The sequence below is a fragment of the Mobula hypostoma genome, chromosome 18 (genome assembly GCF_963921235.1).
Source record: "Mobula hypostoma chromosome 18, sMobHyp1.1, whole genome shotgun sequence".
Taxonomy (NCBI): Eukaryota; Metazoa; Chordata; class Chondrichthyes; order Myliobatiformes; family Myliobatidae; genus Mobula; species Mobula hypostoma.
This window is the reverse complement of record NC_086114.1, coordinates 28,708,680-28,736,299: the sequence shown is the minus strand read 5'-3', so window position 1 is coordinate 28,736,299 and position 27,620 is coordinate 28,708,680. Positions and strand designations below refer to the sequence as shown.

General features: G+C 38.8%; 1 protein-coding gene across 2 annotated transcripts in view; it reads right to left on the bottom strand.

Annotated features, from left to right (window-relative positions):
* LOC134358428 (serine-rich coiled-coil domain-containing protein 2-like) overlaps nt 1–27,620 on the bottom strand; it is a 782,366-nt gene that overhangs the window by 218,059 nt on the left and 536,687 nt on the right. For both annotated transcript variants that reach the window (XM_063070650.1, XM_063070651.1), the window contains exon 7: nt 25,930–26,137. In XM_063070650.1, the coding sequence (XP_062926720.1) occupies nt 25,930–26,137 (208 nt within the window). The remainder of the gene's footprint in view (nt 1–25,929; nt 26,138–27,620) is intronic.

The window sequence follows — 27,620 nt, the reverse complement described above, 5'->3', positions numbered from 1 at the left end:
TGAACATATGAGTACATTGGCAACTACTGCAACACTTGCACACATATGATTTGTTTTTAATCTGATGTTATCCTTCACTCTCTCTCTGCTTTCTTTCCAGATCTGGTAAATCTGTAAAATCTTAAGTGTGAATGTTGTGACTAGCAAGAATAAAAGAGACAGCAGACTGGCTGGCCATGTTATCATTTCAGTGTCAACACAGCAAATTAGAATTTAAATAAAAATGATTAGTCATCAAAGTGAAGGTGGTTTTGTTTACTTTTGCTTCATTTGTTTTTCTGATTCGTTTTTTTCCAGTTCCTTTCATCCCTATATTCCTGTCCCAGATCCTACAATAAGGTGCAAGAAAACAACTTCTGATATTTTTAAAGACACAGCACAGTTCATCCGAGAATCATTTCAATTATCATTTCCACACAAAATGAAAACTCTATTCACAGCTCATTCTGAAGTACATCTTGAGACTGATCACAGGATTTGACATATGGAAGCAACTTTATAGATTCATCTATTTCTCTGATCCATCCCCGAAATATGCCCAGCATAAGCAGTAAATTCTAGAAAATGTATTGTGAGAAGTATGAAAGAGAAATAAAATGTGGTAAGTATGCAGCAGGACTATAAACAATCTCTAAGAGTAAAATACCAACTCTGTAAATCGAAAATGCAATCAGAAAATTCTGCAAGTAGTTAACAGATCAGGCAACGACTATAGAGAAAGTAGAGAATGAAACAGTATTTCCTATAGCCTCAAAGAAAAAATGAAATTAGGAAGCCAAAGAGGGATCACAAAATATCCTGCCAGTCAGGATCAAGGTAAATCCAAAAAAGTTTCACAAATATATTAAGGGCAAAATAACAAGCAGAGAAGGAGTAGGGTCCAATACAGAAGCAGGGACAATTGTGCATGGAGTCAGAAGGTATAGGCAACGTCTGAAATGAACACTTTTCATCAGTATGCACAAAAAAATATATACTTCATTGATGCAGGATTTAGCAAAACAGGAGGAGAAATTCTAGTGGAAGACTCCATAAATACTCAATGCCTTAGCCTAAAGGTGTATAAATCCCCAGCGCCAGGTGAGATTCTTCTGAAGCTGTAAGGAAAGAAATTGCTGGCGCTCTGAGACTGTTAGGTCTTTCCTGCCCACACATGGCTTTACAATGGTAAATGTGGTCCCGCTTTTCAAGAAGGGCAGTAGAGAAAAGCCTGGTATTTACAGACTTGCGAGCCTGATATCAATACAGGTGTCCCCTACTTTTCGAACGTTCGCTTTACGAAACCTCACTGCTACAAAAGACCTATTTTCGCTTTCAGAAGGTGTTTTCACTGTTACGAAAAAAAATTCAGCGCGCGAAAAAATCAGCGCATGATAAAAGGCAGCGTGCGCCCTGAGCAGCCGCTCTCCCCCGGATTTGGAACTGCTTTGCTTTAACACATGCCTGTGAGCAGCCGTTTGCAAGATGAGTTCTATGGTATCCGAAAAGCCTGAAAGAGCTCCTAAGGGTGTTACACTTACGGTAAAACTAGACATAATTAAGCGTTTTGATCGTGGTGAACCAAGTAAGGACAACGTGAGTTTGGCTTGTGGAAGCTGATGAACATGATGTTGAAGAGGTTTTGGCATCCCATCACCAAGAACTGACAGATGAAGAGCTGATGCAATTGGAAGAAAAAAGGATAACAATCGAAACCGAATGAGTAATGATAAAGTACGACTTTAATTTTGAAAGGGTACGTTGGTTTAGGAGATATTTGCAGGATGGTTTGAGTCCTTATTAAAGAACTGTGTGATAGAAAAATGTGCGAGGCTCAGCAGTCAAGCAAGCCTTCCACATCAGCCACAGTAGACGACGAACCTCGACCTTTGACATCGAAGCGGGCAGAGATAGAAGAAGATGAGCTGCCTACTCTAATGGAAACAGATGACGAGATGACACCCCAACGTCCCACCACCCCAACCCCCAGGCCACGGACAGATACCGATTCGCGGAGAATGCAACGGTAGCCAGGAGGCACACAGCACATCTTTAAGAAAAAAGCCGAAATAAACATGCTAATTAATTAGGTGTCGCCTAGCACGTAACTGTCGGCCCAGATCAGAGACGACGCGATCGGAAATCGGCACTGATCTGGGCTGACAATTATGTGTCGGGCGGCACCTAATTAATTAGCTTGTTTATTTCGGCTTTTTTCTTAAAGATGTGCTGTGTACCTTCCAGCTACCGCTGCATTCCTGCATGCTTTGCGGCAATGTATCGCTCGGTGGCTTGGAGGGTGGGGGCCACTGCACCACCCAACCTGCAATGACTCAGTCTAACACACCATCATCAGTGTGCTCGGCAAGCTATCTTCCCGATTCCCCTAAGTGATACTACACTGTAGATACATTATTTCTACTTTATATAGGCTGTGCATTTTTACATGTTAAAGGTTACTGGGGAGAATGTTCTTGCCAACAGCACTTATGTGAGATTTTCTGCCCATGGCGCTTGCGTGAGATTTTCGCTACGGAGAACAGTTCAGTAATGATTGTGGAAAAGTATTTCTACTTTATATAGGCTGTGTATTTATCATATCATTCCTGCGTTTACTATATGTTACTGCTATTTTAGGTTTTATGTGTTATTTGGCATGATTTGGTATGTTATTTTTGGGTCTGCGAACGCTCACAAAATTTTCCCATATAAATAAATGGTAATTGCTTCTTTGCTTTACAACATTTCAGCTTACGAACTGTTTCATAGGAACACTCTACCCTCGGATGGCGGGGGAAACCTGTCATTGCAAATTTATTGGAAACATTTCAGAAGGACAAAATTAATATACACTTGGAAAGGTGGGGACTAATCAGAGATAGCCAGCATGGCCTTCTCAAGGGAAACTGTTCCTCATATCAGAGACAGATAAAACTACCAGGTGCAGGAGTAAGTAAGGGAAAATAGTCTTAGGGTAAGGGGCTAAATTTTTAGGGGATGTAAGGAGGAACGTTTCTCACTCAAAGATTGGTGAGTAAATTGACGTACACTGCTCGAAAATGGTAGAACAGTCACTGACAACATTTTGGTTGTACCAAGACAAGCAACTGAATCCCCTAGACAGGGAAGGATAAAACGGCAAATGCTGGAAGATGGGATTAATATGGATGGGTACCTACTGGTTAGCAGGGATGCAATAGGCCGAATGTTTGATTCCACGCTCTAAGACCGATGTTCAGACGTGCATTTTAATTCCCACATGCCTCTTTTTCACACTTACCCCCTTACTAGTGCTCTAGAAAGATAAAGAAAAACTACAAGAGTAGTAAATGATATAAAAAAAGAATATTTGTTCCTAGCAGTGAAAATAATACTTTTGGATCAGGACATTTATATATAGTATACGTTCAGCCTGAATTGTCCTCTGACAAGTGAATATTAAGGTCTTTAGGATATAAATGTAGGTGAACAAATTAATTACCTACTTGTACAGGTGAGAAATAAGGAAATTATCAAAAAGGTATTAAAGGAAGCCATTCAACTCATGACTCCTTACCTAAATTAGAAAGAATAGCCCAGCCCAATCCCATTTCCTCCATTAGACCCTTATTCATGTCAGTTGCATATCTTCAAGTACACATATAAACACTTCTTTTAAATGATGAGGCTTTTCACTTCCACAACATCCACAGTCAGTGAGTTCCACTTGATTTTTTTTTCCTTTTTATCCTTCCGCAACTTAAAATTTATGCACATAGATCTTTCCCCTAATCCTCATGGGTATATATGTCAATGAGGCAGAAAGTGACATATTCAATGTGATATCATATACCTCTGTTATATAACATGGGATTCACAAATGAAGGAAATTCCTCTGTCAATGCAGATTATTTACTCAGTCAATCTCATCACTATTACTTTTGGGTGAATTTTATACACTGACAATATGACGGCAAAGGCTGTATGCAAAAACACACGATGCAAACAGAAATATTACAAACAGCTTCACAAATACTTTGATGAGCATTCATGACCATGTTGAATATGAATATAAAGGTCACATTCAATTGAGTGGACTTCATTTATTACATTTACACAGCAATATATGGACAGCTATGGTTCTCCATACAGTATAATGCTGTGTACTTGCTTATAGCTTGTAATAAACAGTGCTTGATATTCATTATGCATACTCTTCACTGCTGTCATTTACAATTGTCAGGGAGTGAAAACAGAAAGGTTCCATCTGGAGAGAACCTGGGAGCTGCGTGAGCCGAAGAAAATAAAACAATCAAGTTGAATATATTTAGCACCAGAGAACAACGTGTTATTTAGTGAAATATTTTATTCACTGTATTTTATTATACAGCAAGAAACTAACCACTGTGCATCAAAATGACAGGAAAAAGATTGTGTATGGAATTTTAGTCATTTCAAGTTATCTAAAAATCAGCTTTCCTACAAACAAACTGAAAGCCTAATAATATATTTTTTTCATAAATTCTTTTCAATTGTATTGAGGAAACTGCACAAAAATAGTTCAAAAACTTTTAATGCCTGTTCCAGGCGGTGCACCACAGAGATCAGTGCTTGGACCCTTGCAATTTACATAAACAATTTGGAAGTGAATATACAAGGGATGGTTTGGGAAATTTCTGGACACTAACTATACTCTGTACTGGTGTAGATAATGCAGATGAGAAAATACAGAGGGATCTTGATCAGCTTGGTATGTGAGCTGAAGATTGCCAAATAGTTTTCAATCCAAATAAATATGAGGTATTGCATTTTGGGAGATCAAACAGGATAGGATTTATTTATACTGTAAATGGCAGGGCCCTTGGGGGTGTCATGAAACCTTGGGACCTAGGAATCCACGTGGATATTTTGCTGAACGCAACATCACAGGTACTGTATATGGGGCAGTGAAGAAGGTACTTAGCATACTTCAGGAGTCAAAGGATTTAGTGAGGCTGCACGGAGTATTGTGCTGAGTTTTGGTTACCCTGTTATAAGATGGATGTTATTAAAAACATAGAAACATAGAAAATCTACAGCACAATACAGGCCCTTCGGCCCACAAAGTTGTGCTGAACATGTCCCTACCTTAGAAATTACTAGGCTTACCCATAGCCCTCTATTTTTCTAAGCTCCATGTACCTATCCAAAAGTCTCTTAAAAGACCCTATAGTATCCACCTCCACCACCGTTGCCGGCAGCCTATACCATGCACTCACCACTCTCTAAGTAAAAAACCTACCCCTGACATCTCCTCTGTACCTACTCCCCAGCACCTGAAACCTGTGTCCTCTTGCGGCAACCATTTCAGCCCTGGGAAAAAGCCTCTAACTATCCACACGATCAATGCCTCTCATCATCTTATACACCTCTATCAGGTCACCTTTCATCCTCTGTTGCTCCAAGGAGAAAAGGCCGAGTTCACTCAACCTGTTTTCATAAGGTATGCTCCTCAATCCAGGCAACATCCTTGTAAATCTCCTCTGCACCCTTTCTATGGCTTCCACATCCTTCCTGTAGTAAGGCGACCAGAACTGAGCACAGTACTCCAAGTGGGGTCTAACCAGGGTCCTATATAGCTGCAATATTACCTCTCGACTCCTAAATTCAATTCCACAATTAACGAAGGCCAATACGCTGTATGCCTTCTTAACCACAGAGTCAACCTGCACAGCTGCTTTGAGCGTCCTATGGACTCAGACCCCAAGATCCCTCTGATCCTCCACACTGCCAAGAGTCTTACCATTAACACTATATTCTGCCATCATATTTGACCTACCAAAATGAACCACTTCACACTTATCTGGGTTGAACTCCATCTGCCACTTCTCAGCCCAGTTTTGCATCCTATCTATGTCCCGCTGTAACTTCTGACAGCCCTCCACACTATCCATGCACTATAAGGATGAAAGAAAAATAGAGGGTTACGGGGTAGTGTGGGTTTAGTACTTTTTTTTAAAAGGAATATATGGGTCGACACAACACCAAGGGCCAAAGGGCCTGTACTGTGCCGTAGTATTCTAGTGTCTAGTATCCACAACACCTCCAACCTTTGTGTCATCAGCAAACTTACTAACCCATCCCTCCACCTCCTCATCCAGGTCATTTATAAAAATCACGAAGAGTAAGGGTCCCAGAGCAGATCCCTGAGGCACACCACTGGTCACTGACCTCCATGCAGAATATGACCCGTCTACAACCACTCCTTGCCTTCTGTGGGCAAGCCCGTTCTGGATCCACAAAACAATATCCCCTTGGATCCCATGCCTCCTTACTTTCTCAATAAGCCTTGTATGGGGTACCTTATCAAATGCCTTGCTGAAATCCATATACACTACATTTACTGTTCTTCCTTCATCAATGTGTTTAGTCACATCCTCGAAAAATTCAATCAGGCTTGTAAGGGACGACCTTCCCTTGACAAAGCCATGCTGACTATTCCTAATGATATTATACCTCCCCAAATGTTCATAAATCCTGCCTCTCAGGATCTTCTCCATCAACTTACCAACCAGAAACTAGAAAGAGTGCAAAAGCTATTATCCGGATGTTGCTGGAATTGGAGCTTTCAGTTATCAAGAGATGTTGTGTAGACTATTGCCTGGAATGTAGGAGAATGAGGGGTGACCTGACAGAGGTACATAAAATCATGAGGGGCAGTCAGTGTGAAAGCACATAGCTCTTTTCCCAGGGAGGGTTGCTAAAAAAAAATAACAGGGCATTGGTTTAAGAGACGTTTTCAAAGGTCAAAGTAAATTTTATTATCAAAGTACATCTGTGTCATTCATTTCTTGTGGGCATACTCAATAAATCTATAGAATAATCATCCAACAAAATAAATGAAAAACCGCCCAACTAGGGCATGCAACAAGAGCGCAGAACACAACAAACTTTGCAAATACAAAAAGAAGAAATAATAATTATAAATAAGTAAGCAATAACTATGGAGAATATGAGATGAAAAGTCCCTGCTCTTGGAAGTGCATACCCCAACCAAAATACAATGATCACTGCTCCTGGTTTATATACTGCCATAAAACAATCAATATTGTATACACTGAAATGGAGGAGTCCCTATTGACGGCTGACATTAAGGTCTATACTGCATCTTTTACAAACTATTTGATTAATTGGAGGAAAACCTTTCAGTATCTAGTAATGTTTGCAGCCAATCACCATCTCATGAGTGTCAACAATGCATACTTGAACTATTCAACCAATTACTATTCGAAGTAAATTTATTATCAAAATGCGTATATGTCATCATATTCTACCCCGATTCATTTTCTTGCGGGTATTCACAAGGAAGTTGGAACAAATAAATACAATAGAATCAATGAAAAACTACACATTAAAAATGACAAATAACCAATGTGCAAAAGAAGATAAACTATGCATATAGAAAAAAATAAATAGATATAAGTAGGTAAGTATATAAATAAGTAAATAAATACTGAGAATATAAGTGCAGAGGCCTTGAAAGTGAGTCCATAGGTTGTTCATTGGTTAACACTGAAATTTCAAAGTGTGCAATCCTTTATCTCCTCTAAAACAATTCCCTCCCAAATGCACTAAGTTATATTCAATTTTATTTGATGAATTTTGTAAACGTTTCCTATGCGACTAACGAATTTAAAGTTACTGATCCTCTCCACCTCTAATCCCCTAATGAGAACTGGCTCATGAACCTCTGGCCTCTTCCTCCCCTAGTTAATAATCAGCTCTTTGATTTTGCTGATGCTGAGTGAGTAGTAGTTGTTGTGGAAACAATCAACCAGATATTCTGATTCAACACCATCTTTGATCTGACCAATAACAATGTTGTCATCAGCAAATTTAAATATGACATTGGAGGTGTAGTTAGCCAAAGAATCATAAGTATAAAGCGAGTAGAGCAGGTTAAGCACACAGCCTTGTGGTGCACATGTGCTAATGGTGATGGTGCTGTTGCCAACCCATACTGTCTAGGGTCTGCCAGTGAGGAAATCATGGATCCAGTAGCCCAGGGAGGTATTGAGTCCCAGGTCTTGGAGCTTAGTGATTAGCTTTGAAGGGATGATTGCATTGAATACTAAGCTGTAATCAATGAAGAGCATCCTGATATATGCATTTTCATTGTGCAGATGATCTAGAGCTGAGTGAAGGGCCATTGAAATGGAATTTACTATTGACCTGTTGTGATGGTTGGCAAATTAGAACAGAGCCAGGTCATGCCTCGGTTCGGAGTTGATTAGATTATTAGATTATGAGAACACTCAGTCCTCGTTTATTGTCATTTAGAAATACATGCATTAAAAAATGATACAATGTTCCTCCAGTATGATATCACAGAAACACAAGACAGACCAAGACTAAAACTGACAAAAACTACATAATTATAACATATAGTTACAATAGCGCAAAGCCATACTGTAATTTGATAAGAGCAGACCATGGGCACGGTAAAAAAAGTCTCAAAATCCCGATAGCCCCAACATGTCATGCAGACAGTAGAAGGGAGAAACTCTCCCTGCCATGAGCTTCCAGTGCCGCAAATTTGCCAACGCAGCTTCCTGTAAGCACCCGACCACAGTCCGACTCTGAGTCCGTCTGAAAACTTCGAGCCTCCAACCAGCCCTCTGACACCGAGCACAGAGCACCATCTCTGCCGAGCGCTTCAACCCTGGCCCCGGCCACCAAGCAACAGGCAAAGCCGAGGATTCGGGGCCTTCCCCTCCGGAGATTTCAGATCACACCGCAGCGGTGGCAGCAAAACAGGCGTTTCAGAATTTTCACCAGATGTTTCTCCGTGCTCTCACGTCTGCCCCCATCAAATCAGAATTGTGCATGGAACCCTACTTGACAAATTACAAATATTCATCACCAGAGAGGCCACACGTGCTGCATCACGCCGCCACCTTCATGATATGCTTCATGACCAACTTCTCAAAGCAATTAATCACAGTGGATATAAGTGATAGTGGATGAAAGGCATGAGACAGGTTACCATATTTTTCTTGGGCACTAGTATGATTGAAGCCTGCTTGAAGCTAGATGTCCAGAAATAACTCAGCCAGTTAAATAGCACAGGTCTTCAATATTTGGCCAGGTACATTGTCTGAGCCAGATGCTTTCCATGGATTCACCCTCCTGAAGGATGCTCTTACATCGACCTTAAAGACTGAAATCACAGGATTGTCGGAGTCTGTGGGATTGTGTGAAGGTGCCTCCATGTTCTGTCAGTCCAAATATATGTGCCACCTTTTGTGTGAAGAAGCTGTCCCTGATGTCCCTTGCAAATCTCTCCCCTCTGATCTTAAGCCAATGCCTTCTTGTTTTAGCACCCTGGGAAAGAAAGGCATGTGCTTTCATGCTGTCCATGCCCTCTTCACCTTATATACTTCAATCAGGTCACCCCTCAATCTCCTAACATTAATAAAGCAGTTTTCCAAGTCCTCTTTGACAGCACTCTCAAACCTACATTCTAACACCTAGAAAGTTAAGTGCATCAAGTACATTGGGATATCATGACAGAAATGTAAAGTACCCCTTCAAGTCATATACAGTTCCGGAATAGTTCCCTATGACCCAGTAGGATTACCATCACCAAACAGACTATAACAGACTGCATCCTGGCCAATCCAACATCAAACAACATCAGTTAAACCATCATATTATTTGGCCACTACCATACTTCTCTTAGAATCATGCTGTACAAAAATGCCAAAGATCACTGAAAAATCAGCACAAAGAAAACCCAAATTTGAAGGTGCCATTAGGCTCAGCTAAATTTGTGACTATCTGGAACTGAAGCAAAATTTACATTCAAATATTTTCAGTTATAGTTAGGATGAAAAAGAAACAGAAAATAAGCCGAAATAATTATATGTTATGAATATATTTACCCTTTAAATGTATAAAAAACACATAATCTTGTCATAAACATGCCAAACAGAAGAAGATTCATGACATTAAATCGAAACTGCATATGCTAAAAATCTAATGTAAAAACCAAAAAGTGCGAGAAACACTCGGCAGGTCAGACAGCTTCTGAGGTAAAAGAAACAGCAAATGTTTCGGGAATAATATACCTTTATCAAGAAATTATTATGTATCATTGAAGCAATTTCCTATCAGATAGCTACATTAAACCCAAACAGCAGTTAACTACCTCTTCACTAAACTGCAGAGAAGCTTCAGTGCACCTCACTGCCACAGAGACCAATAAATAAGTAGAGCCCACAAATACCTTCACAAAGTCATCTTTTATCACATGCGCCGGTCGTGCACGCAGCCTGTTACAGCCGTTACAGACCAGTATTCTTACTTTTTTCTTCTTACTTTTTAACTTACGTTATGTTTTGTTTTTTTTTGCATGGTAACGCGTCGAAGCTGCACCCTCTCTAACATGCTGGTAGAGAGAGTTTTATTTGGATTTTTAGCGCTGGAAATAGTTACATTCCGACACGTCTCATTAGCGGGACAGAAGCATGGTAGCATTGTGTATACCAGGGACCAGTTGATTGAGCTTATGCCGGCCAGTTTAGCAAGCAAAGCGGCGGACACCCCTGCCGAAATCTGGAGGAAAACGCACAGAGGATGCAGAAGGGGATCACAAAGTCGAGGAAAGAGGACCGGGTTGAGACAACAGAGACTTATGGAGAAGAGGAGATCAGTGGGTAATAAAATGGACGAGTTCATGGCGCTAGCCAGGCGTCAGAGAATATTTCGGGAGTGCAATGTTATGTGTTTCACTGGAACGGGGCTGCATGAGGACATACCCGATCAAAACTTCTCCATGGACGGCTTCCAGACTGTTAGGGCTGACCGGAAGTGCACTGAGAGCGGTAAGTGTAAAGGAGTTGGGTGCTTACTGTTCTGGTTAACAACAGATGGTGCAATCCGGGTCATATTATGATTGAGGAACGTGTTTGTAAACCAGATATTGAACTTTTTGCTGTTGGACTCCAGCCATATTCCACCGAGATACAACACTGGGCGACACGGGAGGTCGTTCCTGCCTGTGGACATCGAACTTTGCAGCTCCTCCCGTGGAGGGTCAGACACCCTGAGCCAATAGGCTGGTCCTTGACTTATTTCCATCTGGCATAGTTTGCATTTTGTTGTTTGATTGTTTGTGGTTTTTGTATTGCTATATTTATGCTCTATTCTTGGTTGGTGCGGCTGTAACGAAACCAAATTTCCCTCAGGATCAATAAAGTATATCTATCTATCTATTGCCAGATCATGGAGAAGAAAGCAGATCCATAGGGAAAGCAAGTCATTGTAACTGCTACAGGGATAAAATATATCGTAAGGAATTGGTTTGGCTGAATTAAATAATGGAAAGAATGGCCTAAAAATTCAAATTGACCATTCTAGTTTAAAAGGAACTCAAATTATTGAGACATTGCTGCTTTCCATATCAATGTTTCTGATAGTAAACTAAAGAGCCAGGAGGGCGCATTTTCTAATGAAGCCTGGCAATATTTTAGCAAGCCACTAGCCATAATGCACTGATCTGATGGGATTTACACTAAACATTAAGGCAAGTTTAGACAGTATTTCTCAATTCTGCACTGCAGCTACCATGTCAGTCACTTTTTATTCTCACCCGTGTCGCTAACAGCTGTGTTTCAGCCTCTTCATTACAACCAGAGAAACCTTACAAATTAACCCCGACAAGCTATTCTGTCTCTGCTAACAACATAAGCTTATTTCCTATGCAACACTGATTGCCTATCAGACACATTATTAAAGCAGACACAACATTTCAGCTCAATAACATTGCCCTCCAACAGCAAAATTTTAAGCTGTCAATCAGTTCTTTATCAACAGGAGGAAACTCTCTCATTTAATTTTGATAAAACAAGATACAAAATTTGAATTTTTGATGCTACAATTAGACAGTACTTGGATTGTCAACTGACAAATTCAATTACTCTCTTTTCAGCTTTTGTACCTTCTTGCCTACATAAAGGTGACACAGAAGAGAGAAGCTAAGTTCAACTATGCATAAATGGGCACAGCCAATCTGCCATTCCAACAAAATATACAATTGCCTTATTAACAAAACAACTGTGATATTGTTACCAGTATCCCGCCAATCACTTTTAAGGCCAAATCAAATACTGAAATCAGTCCAGAATTTTTCTGAGCGTTAGGTGGCTACCGGGTCACCACTACAATCCCTCCAGAATTGTAGTGCGGCGTGGACTTAGGAAATGCTGTTGTGCTATTTCACATGGCAACCAGATCAATATAGACCCTCAGTTAACTTCACCAAAATGGATTATTATCTCATTGATGCTTGCTATGTGTAAGTGGATTTGTTACATTATAACGGTGACTTTCCTTCAGAAATACTTAATTGGTTGTAACAAACAATAGACTAGCTGATGAATTGAAGGGTATTATAGAATTGGAAGCCCTAATTTTGTAATTTGTATCAATGTTCTCTTGGAACCATGAACTAACTTGAATCAATGTTCTGAATTAACCTGTAATTTCTAATTTGTGTCTTACAGCATCCAAAGCGTTTACTTTCATTTTTCTTCTGATATTGAATCCAATGTTGCTAACTCCCATTCGTCAGTATTCGAATACTGAAGGCTACCATGTCCTCCTTCCCTTCTGGCTCACTAATCCAAAGTGAATACAGTATTCAAAGTATACCATCACTCCGCTGGACAACTTCAGGCCTGTACTGTTCTGATTTGTTGCTACAGTTAGTTTCCTTTGTTAATTATTGCTCTGCCATGTGGGTATGCGGCCAAGTGGTTAAGGCACTGGACTAGCGACCTGAAGGTCATGAGTTCGAGCCCCAGTCGAGGGAACGTGTTGTGTCCTTGAGCAAGGCAGTTAATCACACATTACTCTGCAACGACACTGGTGCCAAGCTGTATGGGTCCTAATGCCCTTCCCTTGGACAACATTGGTGTCATGGAGAGGGAAGACTTGCAGCATGGGCAACTGCTGGTCTTCCATACAACCTTGCCCAGGCCTGCGCCCTGGAGAGTGAAGACTTTCCAGGCGCAGATCCATGGTCTCGCAAGACTAACGGATGCCTTTAATGTTTATTGCTCTGCCACTACTGGCAATAGTCACCATCAGTCACACATCTTTTATTGCATCTCTGAGAAATAGCCTGACATATGCCTTGAACACATTTTCTTGATAAGGCTCTAGACTAAGTGGTGTTAGTTTCCCACTTGAGAGTATACCACAACACATAATGTGTGTTTTATAACAAAATTTATATAACTCTGGTGCAGCTTAAATCTGCTTGGTGAGCACAGAATTCTATGTGCATGGGATCACTTTGTAAAATATGCAGTAAGTTTTTTTTAAACATTTGCACTGTATTAGTACACATGTCATACTGTGCCTGCATTAAACTTTGTTAGGCATATGCTCACAAAATATACGTGGGAAATCAGAAAATGAACTAAAGAAGCCCCTCAGTAGTACAGGAAAGAGCATGCAAATGTGAAGCTAATGTCAACTCATTGCAGTGTGGGGGCTCAATTTAAAAAAAAATACTGACAACTAGAACCCAAACCCCTCACTCCAGCTCTGAGCACTTGGGTTCATCTTATACTAAAAACTTCGATGAACAATATAATATTACAATCACTTCCACTTCAGATTACCTCATATCTGCCATGCTCATCCCCAGAGCTACTGCAAATGCCTAAAAAATCACATTAGTCTTATTTTCTCATTTTTATAACTAATTATACAACAATTTCAGCTTCACATTACCAGACTGTAAAACAGAAAATTGTTACTGGTCATTAAAGTGAAATATGAGGAATTTTACATGAGACTTCCAGTGATGCACTGAACCACAACCAAATTTGTTCCCTTTAAATGACCTAAGTAATTTAAAGAATAATGACAATGTTCTTGTTTATTCCCAGATCAGCAGCAAGGTGTCTCAGTGCATGACTTGCTTCAAATTTACAAATGAACCAATTCTAGCTAATGTGCAAGATCTTCTTTATCATTCCTTTTACTTGCTCAAATTATACTTTAATGTTTGGCTCCAAGTCACATAAGGCAAGATACAAGGAAGGATGAATGAGTCTGGAAATAGATCTGCATGCCTCTCACTGTCCATACGTAAGAATACCAAGTTAACAGTTTGAATGAAAATAAAACAGGATCTGAGGCTAAGTGTCTGCAGTTTAGTATTAACTTGAAACACTGAATTATTTTGCATTAACAATCAGAGCTTATTCTATTTGAAAGTGTTTTCATCAATTTCTCCTTGCCTGATGAAATCAATTCCTTGATACTGCTATTGTGATGATTTTAGGAACACATTTATGAATCAGAATGAGAATCAGGTTTAACATCGTAATGTTTAATATTGTACTGGTTTAAGATGATGCTGGTGCAGTTCAGCATTATTTATTGGTGGCAAACAAAACAAGAGAAAGTGGTAAGTACTTATTAATAAAACTTTTTCTGGTAAATGATTACTGCAAGAAAATAACCTATAACTTCCCTTTGAACTTTGAGGTGATTCAATGTGGCAGAACCGAGGGGAAGTGAATCCATTGTATGTGTATGTAAGAGATACAGAGACCCAGGTTTTGGAGCTTGTTGATTATAACTGAGGGAAAGATTGTGTTGAACGTTGAGCTGTAGTCAATAAACAGCAGCCTGACATAGGTATTTCTATTGCCCAGGTGATCCAAGGCTGAGTGGAGAGCCAGTGAGATTGCATCTGCTACAGACCTATTATGATGATAGGCAAATTGCAGCAGGTCCAGGTTCTGGCTTGGGCAGGAGCTGATTCTAGCCATGACCAACCTCTCAAAGAACTTCAGCACAGTAGATATGAGTGCCACTGGGCGATAGTCATTGAGGCAGCTCACTCTGCCTGCTCTTCTTTGGCACTAGTATGATTATTGCCCTTTTGAAACAGGTGGTTATCTCTGACTACAGAAGTGAAAAATTAAAAACGTCCTTGAACACCCTCGCCACTTGGATGGCACAGGCTTTCAGAGCCCTACCAGGTAAACCATCTGGTCCTGATGTCTTACATGGGTTCACCCTCTTGAAATACATCCAAGAAAGACCAGATGCTACAGGGATTAGCACAGGTGTAAGTTGGTATTAAAGGTTCTGCCAAAAGAAGTGCTACTTTCAATCAGTAGGACTTTCAATCACAGTACAATTTATTTTAGGTTACCTAAAATACTTAAGTTGTATTGTTTACAACAATATTCTTTCCAGCAAGATTAAAGCAGCCAAACAACAAATATGAACCAATTACTTTCCGGGTTCATGTTATTGGATCCAATAGGAGATTTGAACAAGCTTTATTGGAAAGTTTTTTCTATCATGAACTACAAATCAGGTTCAAATAATACATTTCCTATAATTGCTTGCTTTGCTTATTTTGTTAACAAATGTTTTGTAATATTTTACTGGATTCTAAGGAGAACATATAATGATTTGTATTGATTTTTGCTTTGGATCCTAAATGCTGTTTTGTCAGGGAATACATAAAAATCTGGGGCACAGATATGACATCATACAGTAGCATAGTCAAAGCACATTCATTAACTGCATAGTCCATTTATATATTTAAGGTAGCATGAGATGCCAGTTGCAAAATGTGGTGGGATAAGGTATGGTCAGACATGGATGACATGCCAAAGGGAATATGAATAATTTGATGTGGCTTCTCAAAATAGCTGTCAAAGGGACGTCGATGGAAATTGAGGACAAACACTGATCAAAGGTCAAGAAATTGATCAAAGGTCCAGGGATGGTGAATAATAAAGCCATGGGATCACAGAAACATCTGTAAGGGTATGATAAACTTAATACTTGAAGCAACAGCAGGAACTATTTTTTGTCATCTTGTAGGCTGAAATTGTCTTGGCTGTTCAATATCTCTCTATGGCTTGCAAGATACAACAATCACTGATAAAGGAAATGGACAAGATGATAGACAATCAATATTAGCTTTCTCTATTCAAGTCAAGTTTATTGTCATTTACTTATATTAATGTACACCACCACACTGGACAATGTTTCTCTGGACCAGGGTGTAAAGTAGAGGTCGCCAACCCGTCGATCTTAGAGACATTCCCCGAAGATCCCGAAAAAAATGAAAAATAAATACACAAATACTGCTGTAATGTGAGCATTATAAAAATAAGTAATACTAATTCGGATGATGGTAATATAGCAATACTTTTGCTACAAAGCTGATCTGGGCCGACATTTACGTGCTGGGTGGCACCTAATTAATTAGCTTGTTTATTTCGGCTTTTTTTCTTAAAGATGTGCAGGGTGCATTCCAGCCATCGCTGTACCGCTGCATTCTTCGTGGCCCGGAGGTTGGGGACCACTGGATAAGAGTACAGACTGTCGCAAATATCAATATAAGGCACTCGCTCGTGATATCCTGATAGCATGACGGAGGCTCCACGAAAGAAGGCGAAAATGTACAAATTCCATCCAGAATGGGAAGAGGAATTTCTATTTACCTTGGTGAAAGACAAGTGTGTCACCAAACACAAGCACTGACTAAAAGAGAGAATCTGGAGAGGCACCACAACACCAACCACCAGAAATTTAAAGACACCTACCCTCCAAAGAGCACAATTCGTGCCAGGAAAGTTGAGGAGCTGAAATCAGGGTTGAAGGCCCAGCAATCGTTTTTCACAAAACATGCTGCTCAAAATAAGGCTGCTGTTGAAGCATCATGTCACGTAAGTCACCTTTTGGCTAAACACAAGAAACCTTTTACAGATGGCGATTTATTCAAGGAAGCAATGGCCATTACCGCAGAGACTTTTTAATGACTTTAAAAACAAAAATGACATCACAACTGCAATACATAACATACCACTTGGCCCTGCAACAGTGACAAGGAGGATAGAGTCACTGTTAGAGGATGTGGATATTTTTCACTACAGTTCAATGAATCCCTGGATGTAATGCTAACAGCTCAGCTTGTTGTATTTGTCCGAATGGCTTTCCAGGATTTTACAACAAAGGAGGGCTTCCTCACTCTTTTGCAATTAAAGGAAAGAACGAGAGGTGAGGATATTTACAATGAGTTTAAAAAATACGTCTGTGAAAATGACAACCCCATTCATAAACTGGTGGCAATTACTACTGATGGGGCCCCAGAAATGCGTGCGCATTGGTTTTACAGCACTAAAAGTCAGTGCCTACTTTGGGTCAACTTATCTATGTGAAACTGCATTTTCACAGATGAAAAATTATTAAATCTAAGTACAGAGGCTGTCTTACTGACAGACACCTCACAGACTGTCTAAGACTGGCTGTCTGTAGTTATGAGCCAAATTTCAGGGAACTAGTGATAAGTATTCAGCCCCAGTCATCACACTGAGTGCAACAGTCAATTTTTATTCATTTATTTTTCGTGTTGAAATAAAATTAAATAATGAAAGTTAGAATTAAAGGTGTGAAGTATTGTAATATTCTTAAAGATATGCTAGTTACAGTGTTTTCTTGTTTGAATTAATTTGAGAGTTTGACAAAAGTATTTTGTGTAATTCAAATACAATTAGCCCAAATAAAAGGCCTCAAATTGGCAGTACAATCTGAGCTGTTTTTTCTCTAAACAATTTAGTAGGTAGATCTTGCCTTTCACTAAAGTCGAGGTAGGGGATCTTGGGCTTAAAAAAATTGGTGATCTCTAGTGGAAAGCATAGAACACATAACATACAATAACTTAGAAAAGTAAAAATCAAATCTAAAAATGAATTACACATATACAAAGTAGAGTGCATAAATTAAACATTGTAGGATACAGCAAAAATTATCTGGTGACACTTCGAATGCACAATGACAGGGAGTTCAATAGCAAATGGCCCGAGGGAAGAAGCTGTTTCCCATCCTGACTGTTCTTGTCTTTATGAATCAGAGTCTTTTGCCTGATGGTAGGATGTTAAAGAGGATGCTGCATGGATGAGTGGGATCCTTGACAATACTAAGGGCTCTGCATACACAGCACTCCTGATAAATGTCCCCGATGGATGGTAGGGAGACCCCTATGATTCTCTCAGCCATTCTCACTCCTTTGTAAAGACTTCCAGTCCAATGCTCGCTGCTCCAATACCAGATGGAGATGCAGCTTGTCAGGACGCTCTCAACATGTTCCTGTAAAGTTCAGTTAAGATGGTAGGTGTGCGGGGGGAGAAGAGTGTCGCTTGCCTCAATCTCTTCAGGAAGTGGAGGGGCTGCTATGCCTTCTTATTCAGGTAGGTGATATTGAGGGACCAGGTGAGGCCGTCCATGATGTGAACTCCCAGGAACATGGAGCACTCAACTCTCTCTATGGAGGAGTCTTGCATGCGTAGAGGGGGATGGTTCATCTGCATCTTACTAAAGCGCACAATTATTTCCTCGATCGTCGCCACATTCAGTCTTAGGTTGTTGTTCTCACACCAGTCCACCAGCTGTACCACTTCCTCTCTGTGCTCTGACTCATCACTGCTGTTGATGAGGCCAACCACTGTTGTGTCATCCGCAAATTTGATGATACGGTTTGAACCGAATCCTGCAGTCAGCAATTCTTAACTACTTGGTACAGTATTTATGACCTTATCATTTGAATTGGTATTCAGGATAATGAAAGTATTCAGTTTTATTTTTCTATTTGTGATGGGCGTTTCTTACCTTTCTTTACTTAGCCCCAATTTTGCCAAGTCAAGAATATATCTAGACAGGGATATTAAATAGGACAGTGCTATCCCCAATGTTTGGAATGTCCAGGTATTAATAATAACATGAGACTGAATTTCATATTTCAACAATGGTACCCCGGCAGTACATGATGACCTTTATCTATTAACAAGCAATGTAATTTACATACCCACAGATCTGTAAACGAGCTTAGCTGTCAAATATATCATCAAGCAAATAGGCAATTATTCACTGCCATTTTATCTTTTTTTAAATAGACATCTGCACATCCCTATTACAATTTATTTAAATATTTATGTAGGGTTATTAGTTTTTTTATATTACAACCTTCAAAATACCTTATTTTACCAATGCATTGCATTTACTAGAAATTACATGGCCTTACAATATCGCTGCCTCTCGAGGATTGCAATTTTATGTATATTGATCCATATTTTCTAATGTACACGGAAATAGGCCCCAAGTTTCAATTCATTTACACAAGAATCCAGCAGCAGAAATCTTTGGCAAGTAAAAGTAAGTTATTCATACTCATAAAATCAAATCCTAACATTCTATTTCTTCCCTCTGAGTTTTGCTTCTTTTTTCCCATGTGTGTGCAATGTTTTGTCCACAACAAGCTGATCTAATTCAAAACAATACATTTAAAATACTTGGTTGTATAATATGGTGTAAGTTACAGATAGGAAAGACGGAACTAAGCAACAGATACAACCAATCTATTTCCAGCTGGCAACCTCCAAGAGAAAAGTGAAGACAGGAAATATTACAAACCACTGTTTTGCACTTTTGAGCTATAATAATGAATTACTGACTACAGCATCAAACAAGTAGCTGGAGGAACTCAAGATGCCAGGCAGCATCTGTGGAGGAAAATGGACAGTTAAGTTTCATGTTGAGTCCATTCGTCCTGCCCTGCTGACTTTTTCCAGCTTCCAGTTTGCTGCTCCAGATTTTAGCGTCCACAGTCTTATGTCTCCAATTATTGACTATACCAGCTCATATTCCAGGGTTAAAAAACAGACCTTATGCTTATTAATCAAGTACCTAAGCCAGCCTCACTAGCTTTCTGTTAAAAGTACACTAACTGTTTTATGAACACATGTGCTTAGAATTCCTGTATTAATATAAATGAATGGCTCAAATTCATCTTAAATGCACACTGATAATCTGCTGTAAGCCATCAATGAAACTACTGTTAATTACTCCAAATTTTGTTGCCATTTTGAAAGCTTTAGGTCAATCTTCTATAAGGATACTAAAAAACTAACTCATATGCACTTCAAGAATTTATATCAGCTCAAGATGTGTTCGAATACATACAAGAGCTTTGCCTATACTTGAAGAAAATCTAATTCAAATATTACATCCTATTTTCTTTTAAATAGAGTAGACAAATAACATTGACTTAGCCTATGATACCCTAAAATCTGTCAGATAAAACATACAAATGTCTTGGGAAAGCTGATTTTAAAAAATCCCATAGTAAAAGGGATATATTCAAAGTGACAATGAAACAAGTAACAGAAGTAAACAATTCTGAGTAGCTACAATTGTCATTCTGGTAGAATAATGCTAATGTATAAAGAAGGTGCCAATGTAGGAAATGTAAATTTTAAAAATAGGAACACAAAATTTCTACAAATGTACTGTGGAGAGCCTTCTAACTTGTTGCAACACCGTCTGGTAAAGGGGTGCCAATGCATAGGATAGAAGAGAAATTATAAAGTTGTAGACTCAGCTTTCCACCATAGGCACAAGCCTCACCACCATTGAGGACATCTTCAAATGACAGTGCCTCAAGAAGGCAGCATCCATCCTGAGGGACCTTCATCACCTGGGACAAGCCTCTTCTCATTACAGGTTGAGCACTTCTTATCCAAAATAATTGGGGTCGGAAGTGTTTCAGACTTCAGATTTTTTCGGGTTTTGGAGTATTTCCATCTATATAATGAGATACCTTCACATGGGACCCAAGTTTAAACACAAAATCCATTTACAGTACATATATAGTTTCTACATATACCTTGAAGACAGATTCATATAACATTTTAATAATTTTGTGCATGAAACAATAAGGTGTATATTGAACTATCAGAAAAGACTTCAACTATTGCACAGAGTCTTGTCATCTTCAGAAGTTTTAGGATGACTCTGTCATAGTTGGATGCATCAGCAAGGGAGATGAGGCTGAGTACAGGGCTACGGTAGGAAACTTTGTCACATGGTGTGAGCAGAATTAACTGCAGCTTAATGTGAAAAAGACTAAGGAGCTGGTGGTAGACCTGAGGAAAGCTAAGCTACCGGTGACCCCTGTTTCCATCCAGGGGGTCAGTGTGGACAAGGTGGAGGATTACAAGTACCTGGGGATACGAATTGACAATAAACTGGACTGGTCAAAGAACACTGAGGCTGTCTACAAGAAGGGTCAGAGCCGTCTCTATTTCTTGAGGAGAATGAGGTCCTTCAATATCTGCCGGATGATGCTAAGGATGTTCTACGAGTCTGTGGTGGCCAGTGCTATCATGTTTGCTGTTGTGTGCTGGGGCAGCAGGCTGAGGGTAGCAGACACCAACAGAATCAACAAACTCATTCGTAAGGCCAGTGATGTTGTGGGGATGGAACTGGACTCCCTGACGGTGGTGTCTGAAAAGAGGATGCTGTCCAAGTTGCATGCCATCTTGGACAATGTCTCCCATCTACTACATAATGTACTGGTTGGGCACAGGAGTACATTCAGCCAGAGACTCATTCCACCGAGATGCAACACAGAGCGTCATAGGAAGTCATTCCTGCCTGTGGCCATCAAACTTTACAACTCCTCCCTTGGAGGGTCAGACACCCTGAGCCAATAGGTTGGTCCTGGACTTATTTCCTGGCATAATTTACATATTACTATTTAACTATTTATGGTTTTATTACTATTTATTATTTATGGTGCAACTGTAACGAAAACCAATTTCCCCCGGGATCAATAAAGTATGACTATGACTATGTAACCAATCACTACCTCGGACCCCCAACTGGTCAGTCAGTGACTGTTTGGCACAGTCATCATTCCCAACTCTGAATCTATGCTACCAGCAAGCAGTCTTGGTCTTACCCTTGTTCATCACACATATGTACTGAATCACCCATTCAGCATTTTCGATTTTCTTCAGCAACAACCTTGCCAAACTCAATGAATTCTGTTGCTGCTTCATGATCAACAGGTGCTTTATCACCACAAATCATTAAAATTTTAATGCCGTGCTGTTTCTGCAACCAGTCTGCTGAATATTCACAATCACCTTCAAGTTTAGTTTGTTGTGATAGATCGTTGTCTGTTGCACAATTAGCATATTGTTGTGGCATATGTTCATTCTGACGCTGATGAATCCACTCTTACAGTACACGATCAAGATCTTCATTTTTCACTTCATGCAGTATTTTCCATTAACTTCTGTTTATTACATATGTGAGGTTTCTTCTCAGAACTGTCTGTGGTGCGCAGAGACCTGTGCATCGGCTCAGAGCCTTTCTGGCATTTAGTGGAATTTTCCCTTTGTGACATCATGTCAATGCTCTAAAAACATTTTGGACTCTGGAGATTTTTGGATTTTGGATAAGGAGTGCTCAACCCGTACTACCATCAGGTAGATGGTACAGAACCCTGAATATCCATACTCAACGTTTTAGGAAGTTTCTTCTTCTCTACAATCAGATTGCAGAATGGTTCAGAAACTCATGAATACTACCTCTCTATTCCTCTTTCACACTGCTCATTTTTTTATTATTGAAATTTGTTCATTTTTATGTGAGTTTAATTTATAACCTGAAAACTGGCTAAAACAGGAGAGTAAAGAAAGCACATGGGGTAATGAAGTCTCAACGTTAGCAATAAATAGCAGCAAATCATCAGCATACAACAAGACTTTATGAATAGTGTCTCTCCTTAAAATACCGGTGATATTAGATTCTCGAAAAGCAATGGCTAAGGGTTCTAAGGCCAGATGAAAAAGCAAAGGGCTCAACGGACAACCTTGTCTAGTGCCATGTTGAAGCTTAAGTGGTTTGGAGTTATGAAAATTAGTGATAACCCTAGCAGAAGGGGCTAAATGAAGTAATTTAATCCATTGAATGAAAACAGGTCCAAAATTAAATTTTTCTAAAGTTTTAAATAAATAATTCCATTCAACTCTGTCAGAAGCTTTCTCAGCATCCAGGGATACCACACATTCCGATACCGTGTTAGGAGGAGAATAAATAACATATAATAACTGGCGAAAGTATTAAATGCTTTCAGGACTTGTTTGTAGGGGGAATTTTTTTTTAGTTTGAACAACTGTCAACTAAATATAGTTTACCCAAAACTCTTTTTTCGATATCTACAAATAACAGATTTTTTACGGTCTCAAATAAGTACATTTCCTAAAAGTCCTGATAAGAATTTACTAGATGTAATTTTTAATCTGAAACCTTTTTATAATGGATCTATATCTAATATTTATAATATGCTGTTGGGAATGAGAAGTGTTCCCTTAGATAAAATTAAAAATCTTTGGGAATAAGATATACAGACTTCAATTTCTGAGGAAACTTGGAATCAAATTTTTAAATTGGTCAACACTTCATCATTATGTGCCCGTCACTCTCTCCTTCAATTTAAAGTAGTCCATAGGGCCCATATGACTAAGGATAAGTTGTCTCGTTTTTATTTAGATATATTTCCGTATTGTGATAAATGTAATGGAGAAGCTTCACTCATTCATATGTTTTGGACATGTTCGAGTCTTGGAAAATATTGGAAAGAAGTATTTCAAATCTTTTTGATACTTTTTAAAGTAAATTTCAAGCCTAATCCTTTGACTGATTTATTTGGTATTGTCGGAGGAAAGGGTATTATTTTGGAGCCATCCGATTTGCACATTTTGGCTTTTATGTCTCTCATGGCCAGAAGGACACTCTTGCTTAAATGGAAAGATGTGGCCCCTTCTCTTCACGCCCAATGGTTACGTGATGTCATGTCATGTTTAAATTCAGAGAAGATTCGATGTTCAATCTTTGAATCTAAGCAAGACTTTCAAACATTGTGGGGACCTTTTCTGAATTATTTTAAAAACCTTTGATTTGCTATTAAAGCACAGATGATGACTAACAATCTTTTTTTCTTTTTTTTCTACTAATCAGCTTTGGTCTTGATAGTGGATTAGATTTTGTTTATATAATAAAATCATTATTTTTTAATGTTATGAACTAATTGACTTGTATAAATATAGGGTAAGGAGTCTTTATATGCAATTTAGCTTAATATATTGACATTTTTTTCTTGTACTCTGTATTCTTAAATATATATAAATTAATAAAAATATTGAAAGAGAGAAATTTGTTATGCCTACTGCCACAAAATAATACACCTGCTTCTGCTAAGACTGCAGATGCTGGAATCTGGAGCAAAAAACAATCTGCTAGAACTCAGCGATTCAAGAAGACCTAAGGGAAGAAAGGAATTGGAAGGATATGTGCTGTAATATTGAGTCGTAGTAAGAAGGCGGTCAGAGCTGGAGAACAATGGAAACCATACAAGGGGAACAGCAGGAGAAGATCTCGCAGAACTTCCATGATCAAAACCCACCCACACAGAAGTTTGTTTATGACTTTATCTACAGTCCAAGTTATTTCCTTAGATTCTGGTCTCACCTTTAGTCCAGTGAACCCCTTTCCAACAAAACCAGTGGTAATTCTCCATTAATCAAAACCCAGATATTTTATCTAACCTTTATCAATTTATATGTGGCTCAGGTTGCAATCAACTGATTATTATTTGTGCGGGTTTGATATTTAAACTGGGTTCATAGTTGCTTATTTTCATTCAAAGGAACTTCTTTGTCCTATCTATTGTTGGTTGTCACATTGACCATGACTACTGGATCTCTCCTCTTCCATAGGTTTTTCTCCAATTCTGAGAAGATGTCTTAACCCAGATGATAGGAGGAAAACAGCTTTTAGGACTTCTGCTTGCTATAATGAAGGTCAGTCCCTTGCCCCTCAACTATAATATCTCCTCAGTATTTTTTGATCTCCATATTCATTTCTATTTACAAGCACTAAAGCTCCAAAAATCATTACTATTGCACAAAATTGATAACTTAATTCAAAAGTTCCAAAATATATTGCAAATCAAGAATTAGTGGAGTAAATGACAACAATGTCCTTTAAACATCGGGAAAAAAAGAATAAGCTATTGTGTTACTATTTTGCAAAAACATAATCTACAACAAAACCTACATCCATGTATGATCAACCTTTACCTACTTTTCTGCAAAACAATGGCAAAAACTTATCTAAAAATATTACAAACAAGTGAAAATCTGCAGATGCTGGAAATCCAAGCAACACACACAAATGCTGGAGGAACTCAGCAGGCCAGGAAGCATCTATGGAAAAAAGTAGTTGATGTTTAGGGCCGAGACCCTTCAGAAAATTGATAAAGGGTCCTGCCAAAGGGTCTCAGCCCAAAACGCTGACCCTACTTTTTTCCCAGTAAATGCTGCCTGGCCTGAAGAGTTCCTCCAGCATTTTGCGTGTGTCTTTAAAAATATTAACCCATCAGATACTGCCAAAGCAACCCAATATCAATTAGATCACTGGAAATTTACTGGCAGCCTTCCTTTTACTGGTTTTCAAATTAATTATATGTAAAACTGTTACTAATTTTTCATCTATATATAACAACGCAGCTATTAAATTAAATATTCTACCCACATATTAACCTCTCCTCCTCTTAACCATAACTAAACTAATACACAAAATTACATGCAGTTGAACTATTAGAGCTCCAGCTCCTAGATTATTTGGTTTTTAATGAATCTTTTATCATTGTCAAAAGCTATGATTGAACACAATTGAATATTTAATTACATGTAACAATCCAGTCAAAGATATAGAGCTGCTCATAGTAGAGATGGGGAACAATGACAGGGAAATTTGTTTTCCACTTAGCTTACTAACGTCTTGCCAATGACATTATTTTCTCTTGTAAAATGATTATGTAGCATGTACTCTGGTAGGGAATTGATTATGGCAGTAAAAAAAATCAAAACTCTAAAAACATTTGTCCTTAACACTATCATTCTCAGAAAATTATTTTTCTAAAGTCCTGCCTGCATCCTAATCATGCAATTCAATGGCAGAATCTTTAGTTTGTTATAAAGCCAATACACACAATACACTGTTACATATAACTGTAAAGAATAATTGTAAAGAATGTACCTGTTGTAGCAACCGCTTTAGCTTAAGTATCTGGGTTTTAACAGCTGTGCAATCATGTACCATGTGCCTCAGTGTCAGAACATCCAGCATCACAGTGCTCTCTGTCATGGGATGAGAGGATCTCACATGATTGGTAGAAGGGTGATAGTAGCTTGAAGATGCAGGCCAATCAAAATGGCCCACTGGAAACTCCTGGGAAACTGGACTCCTGCAGTGGAAAAAATTAAATGATCATTCTTCCAATATTAAATAACAGAAGCAAGAAAATAATTTAACTACTAGAAACTTACTAGATATATCTGGATTGGCAACGAACGATCAAGGAAAAGAAGGCGATGGACTAAATACTAGTAAACGAGATGAGTACAGATGGATACTTCATACTCATCATCAATATGGCGGGCAAAAAGGCCCATTTCTGCGCTTTATGGTCATCTGACTAAAGGATTAATGATGCACAGAGGTTACAGAATTGATGGATTACTGCATTGATTTTACATTGAGAGGTCAGTTATGCCCATGAAGAGTCATTATTTTCTGCAGTGTCTTTCACAACCTCTTACCATCTTGTAGCCTATCAGTAGTTTAGAAATGTAGGTATAATTTCAAGATGGAAATGGAAGCAGCCAATTTGTGTTCCAGTAAATAGTAATAAATAAAAATACATAATTTGCTTTAGGTGTTAATGGAAGGATGCATATATACCAGCTTTTTGAAAAATACTGTAAATATTTTTCACATCTCCTTACATGGAAATGGTTTAGAGATATACAGGCCAGGAAAATGGAACCACCCCAGCAAGGCACCTTAATCGGCACGGACACATTGGGCTGAAGGGCTCATTTCCATGGAAAAGCAGTGGATTTAATTGTAAGTTGCTGTAAAATAAGTTTTGAAACTTTTAAATCCACAGCTCCAAGATACAAATCTTAACTTCATTTTAACATTACTATTGGTTATTAGAATCCTTATTGAATGGCACCCGCTTAAATCGCGGAATGCGATTTTGATGTGTATCTATCACTTTTAGTGCCTCTACAATGTCAAAACAGGATGTTGCTGTGCCAGTAGAAAATAAGGTTCCAGAAAATAAGTACATGAAGCAGTCTCTAAGACATGAGATGACTGTTGAATTTAAATCCCTTTTTTAGAAACTTCAGTCTGCCAAGTTGGGAGAAACTCAACTTGGAATAAGTTAGGATGAAGGGTCCCGGCCCGAAACGTTGACTGTACTTCTTCCTATAGATGCTGCCTGGCCTGCTGCATTCCACGAGCATTTTGTGTGTGTTGCTTGAATTTCCAGCATCTGCAGATTTCCTCGTGTTCGGTTAAGATATCTTTTATGTTTAATGTCATACTTAACCTATCACAGACGATAAACTTTCTAAAACTCTTTTTACTTTAACCTCATCATTATAAAGATGAGCTGCTTTGCTTCACTTCAATCCCCATTCTTTACTCTGACTTAATTACTTAATGTCAAGGCATCAATGCTCTGACATCCTCAGAAATTCTTAAAATATTTTTCTGCTGTTTTCCAAGTCACACTCACCCATAATCTGTTTCCTTTTAACCAACATTGTATTTAGTCCCCCAACCCTGTATGGTAAATTACCTGCATCATTGTAGTTTTCTAAATAGATTCTGTTCCCCCTTCTCTTTAAATCAACACGAACAGCAATCTAAACCTC